The sequence below is a fragment of the Medicago sativa genome, chromosome 8 (genome assembly GCF_051527215.1).
Source record: "Medicago sativa cultivar Bolivia chromosome 8, Bolivia_mono, whole genome shotgun sequence".
In the NCBI taxonomy this organism is placed as follows: Eukaryota; Viridiplantae; Streptophyta; class Magnoliopsida; order Fabales; family Fabaceae; genus Medicago; species Medicago sativa.
The window spans coordinates 88046715-88051905 of record NC_140756.1 but is presented as its reverse complement, the minus strand read 5'-3'; the positions used below and the strand labels follow the sequence as shown (position 1 = coordinate 88051905).

The window sequence follows — 5191 nt, the reverse complement described above, 5'->3', positions numbered from 1 at the left end:
TCCAAGAGTCAATTGGTTGGGGTAAATATTCATGCGTCTTGGTTGTCTGAGGCGGCTTTGGTGTTAAACTGTAAGGTTGGTTCTATTCCTTTTGTGTATTTGGGGCTGCCCATTGGGGGAAATCCGAGACGGTTGGCTTTCTGGGAACCTCTTCTGTGCCGAATTAAATCTAGATTGTCAAGCTGGAATTCCAAACATTTATCCTTTGGTGGTCGTCTGGTTTTATTGAAGTCTGTCCTGTCATCTCTTCCTGTTTATGCGCTTTCTTTCTTCAAAGCTCCTTCAGGTATCATATCCTCTGTTGAATCTATTTTAAATTGTTTTTTTTTGGGGGGGGAGTGAGGACCACAGGAAAATAGCATGGGTTGATTGGAACTCTATTTGTAGAAGTAAGGAGGTTGGAGGTTTGGGGGTAAGGAGAATTAAGGAGTTTAATGTGGCGTTACTAGGGAAGTGGTGTTGGCGTTTGTTAGTAGAGCGGGATAGTTTGTGGTTTAAGGTGTTGTCAGCCAGGTATGGTATGACAGATGGGAGGTTGAGGGATGGGGGGCGCCATGCATCTGCGTGGTGGCGGGAGTTACAAGTGATGTGTAGGGAGGAGTGGTTTACGGACAGTGTCGACCGGGTTGTTGGGGATGGGGTTAATACGTTGTTTTGGACGGATGTTTGGGCAGGTGAGGTGTCGTTTTGTGTTAGATTTCCTAGATTATATGCTCTGTCGGTGTATAAGGAGGCGTCAGTGGCGGAGATGTGTCAGTTAGGGTGGGGGGAAGGTGGTCAGGCGTGGAGTTGGAGGAGGGGGTTGTTCGTGTGGGAAGAGGAGTTGGTGGGGGAACTTATATTATTACTTCACAGGGTGACTTTGCAGGTTGACAAAGAAGACATGTGGCGTTGGAATTTGGAAACATCTCATGTTTATTCCGTCCGTAGTGCTTACAAGTTGCTTACTTTTCAACCTCCGTCTGATAGTGTGGTGTCTGCTTCCTCTCTTTGGAATAAAGACGTCCCACTTAAGGTTGTTTTGTTTTCTTGGCGTTTGTTTCGTGACAGGTTACCAACGAAGAATAATCTTTTTCGTCGTGGAGTGATTACTATTGATGGCCGTTTGTGTGCTACTGGATGTGGTTCTGAGGAGACTTCTGATCATCTTTTTTTACATTGTAATATTTTTGGTACGATTTGGCACTTTATTTATAGGTGGCTGAATGTGTTATCTGTTGTTCCCTTTGATGTGGGGGATCATTTTCTTCAATTTACCTCTCTTGGTGGTCTTGCAAAGACGCGTCAATCCATTTTACAGGTTGTCTGGTTTGCAACGTCGTGGGAGATTTGGAAAGAAAGAAATAATCGGATCTTTACTGGTAAACAATGCTCAATTTTACAGGTGGTGGACAAAATTAAGTCACTGTCTTTTATGTGGTTGAAGGCGAAGTTCCCTTCTCTTCACCTCAACTATCATGGCTGGTGGCTCTCACCTTTCACTATGTTGGGCATTGGTTAATTGTTTTTTGTGTGTTTTTTTTTTGTTGCTTTTATCGGTTCTGGTAACCGTTGTATCTATTGTATAAACTCTGCTCTTCCTGGCATGTCTTGTGCTAAGAAGGACATTTTGATGTGGTAATATAATTCATTTTAGCCTCTTCAAAAAAAAAAGATAGATAGATATGGATATAGAATATAGAATATATATATATATATATATATATATATATATATATATATATATATAATTAAAGTAAAATTTGGCGCCGTATTATTTGTTACAACTTACAAGTCGTGCACGCATGCGTGCACACATGGACTTAGCAAAGCCAATTCACTAAGTTTAATTGAACCAAAGCTGGATAGTCCTATCTCTATAATTAAATATAAATAACTCACCATTGCAGTGGTTAAATTTGTCACTTTTCTAAGGTTGGAGCATTCGTGGATGAGGGTTTGTAGAGTTTGAAGGCCAAATTCCATGAGACTAAAACTGCTAATTGGCTGCTTCACGCATTTTCCATTATTGTTCCTGCATAAAGCAAGTTGCCACTGCAGTGCCAGAGGTGTCAAATGGGCTGGCCCGGCCAGGCTCAATTATAATTGGGCCGCATATTCTAGAGCCCGCCTCGGCCTGTGTGGGCTATGGGCGACCCCGGCCCGGCCCGTTTATTTTTTATTTTTAAAATTTATTCACTTTTTTTTATATATTAGTCACTCACCACTATTTTTTTCCTAAAATATGATTGGATGAACATAAAAGTGTAAGTAATTTTTACATTAACACTGAATATTAATTTACTCTATATTATTCATTCAATTAAATCAAATTAATAGTTTATAAAGTTTAAAATTTTAAAATTTTAAGCTAAATTCATTCATTTTTATTAAGTTTATTTATTTAAATTTTTTTATTGATAAATTTTAAAATAGTTGATAATTTTTTTCAAAAATATACTATTTTTTTAACAAAAAAATCAAATTAAATAGTAATAATGGGCCGGCCCAAAGCCCGATAGGCCAGCCCGGCCCAGCCCAATTTTCGTATGTGCCAAATGGGCTTGGGCCAAAAAAAACCGAGTGTGTTTTTGGGCTAGTTTTTTAGGCCCGGCTCGGCCCAAAAATATGGGCTTTTTGGCCGGCCCATTTTTGACAGTGAAGTAGTCATATTGAGCTATGCTCAATTTCAACGATAAAAGGGAAAAAAAAAAAACCATAAAATAACTTTTCCATTGCAATGTTATGCATGTTTGATTATTCTTATATTTTAAGACGAGTATTTTTTTGGTTTCTTAAGACAATGAGTATGATGATACAAGACTGTGATACAATATGTTTTATATATATATATGAATGACACGGTTGAAAATGAATTCACAATTTCATGTCAAAAAATGATAAGTCGAGTACTAAAAAACTATAGGATAATGTTTTATGAACACCATTTTCTCCATACACACCTTAAACCACTCCTATGTGACAGTGTGTGAGAGACACAAAAGGTGAGTTTTTTGTGTGTATGAGGACCACATGAACACATGTCATAATTGTATGTGGGTGTACAAGTAGTACATGCCACATAAGGTGGTCTATCTATCACTACCCAAAAACTATATGCCTTTCCCTAAAAAAAAAAAAAACTATTTGCCTAAATAACACTCACCACCCAACAAAATCATGCTTAGTGTGATTCGTTCCCCATAGTGTTTTAAATAGAATCATAAAGGTTAAATGGGTAAAATGTGATAAGATAAAAGGTTACAGGTATAGAATTACTTACTTCTCCCACCCAAATCCTGGCGGCAATACGATGCGAGAAATCCTGGTTGACCAAGTTAAAGTAAATGTAAATATCGAGAATCTTATAACTCATCAATTAATTGGTTTTTATAGTTTAGTAGATTCTCATTTCTTATTACTTGTATGAATGTGTGAGTTACTATTGATGTTGAATCTAGAGATTTAAAAATAAATAAAAAGATGAATGTGATATTCATGAAAGTATACATGTGTAGGCCGGCCACAACAACAAAAAATGTTGAAATTAAGTTTAAGATGTTTGCATGCATGCGAGCGTGTGTGCGTGCATGTACGTATGTATGTCTATGTGTGTTTGGGGTCCTTTTAGGACTCAAATTGGTTCTCTTTCAATCCTTGTTTGTCCATTTGATCTTTCTTTTGTATGCTATGCTTCAAAACTAGGGTTGAGAATGAGAGTGGAAAGAAACTTGTAAATAAGTTTGAGTCAAGACGGAGATGATAGAGACTCGAGACGAACACATCGTAAAGCAAAAAATAGGGTAACCAAAAAATTTAAAATTACTCTCTCCAATCTCAATTAGTTATTGAATGAATCTAAAATAAATACGGTGTAAAGTTGTAAGTAGACAAACCTTCTCGGGAATCACTTTGAAGTGCTGAAATTGAAAACAAAACTTAAAAAAATAAACTGAATATAATGTGAAAAAGCAAAGAAACAAAAAATTCAAAATACCATCAAGTTCAAAATCATATAATTCTCACGAACAAGAACATCTGTTTAAGGTATATGAGGCGTAATGTGTTTCACATGATACACTCGACAGAGTTCATATATCCTCCATCCAACAAGTTGAGTTCAATATACACTTCTTTTTTTTAAATGCAATGCAATCTTAAAATGCAATCTCTACGAAAAGATAGCAGTTCAATATTCCCTGACAAAACATTTAATGTACCTAATGCATGCAGATCTTGCTCCATTGTGACCTTCTGATGATGCAATGTTCAGATAGTATTTTGCATTTGCAAGATTGAACATATGTCGACTAAGATTGATTAAACCAATCTGGAAGTAGAATTCTGGATTTCTACTCCATTCTAATCGAACAAAAAATGAATCTCGCAATTGCTCATCATCAAATGGTCCATTGGAGCAAACAAATTTCTTTCAAGGTACAGTCGTGAAACACCTTTTTATGCATTCTTCAGTTGCTTACATGTGACTTCAGACTGAATACGTCTTTTAACGAGTTTGCGGCAACTAATGCGACTTTGAAGCATTTTTTTAAAGGAAGAAAATATTATTTTTATGTAGGAATAGAAAAGAGTTGCTGGATATAAGGAAAGACGGGTGTTGGTTATAAACTTATAATGGAAGGGACAGAGTACGGAAATGTGGAGTTTAGAATGAATGAAAATAATCAGGGGGTAGGTAGGGATTGTTTTGGAGCATAACTCAGAGAAAAATAATCAGGTGTAGGTAGGGATTGTTTTGGTCTTAGGGTATGTTTGATTTGTTACTTAACATAACAATATAAAACATATCAGCCCAATATAAGACAGAATAACACAGGTTAAATTTTTTTTATATTGAATAATTTTTGGTCTTATACGTTTTTTTATAGACAAAAAACTATTTTTGTATTTTAGATAAATTGTATCTGGGACAAATAGTTGTGTTGTAGTTTGTCCTGTCCCAAGAACAGTTTTACAAATCAAACATAATAATTACTTATATACATTTTCTTCTTATTGTTTGTTAATTCAATCTTAATTTTAGAGATAAATATTTCATCAACAACATCATAAATCACGTAATCGAATGATTTTTGTTACAAACTAAGACCGATTAATACACCTATGAATCCTAGTTTAGAGAGAGGTGAGTTCTTTTGCCAAATAAACGTCCACTAGCACATTTTAATTGAGTTTGATAAAAAATAGGGCA

The 5191-nt window shown here is 35.8% G+C and overlaps 1 protein-coding gene across 1 annotated transcript; it reads left to right on the top strand.

Moving 5' to 3' along the window:
* The first annotated feature begins 748 nt into the window (after positions 1-748).
* Positions 749-1501, top strand: LOC146902882 (uncharacterized). The gene has a single exon (XM_085738394.1). It carries the CDS (start codon positions 749-751, stop codon positions 1499-1501), a length of 753 nt encoding a protein of 250 aa, XP_085594520.1.
* Positions 1502-5191: the final 3690 nt, after the last annotated feature.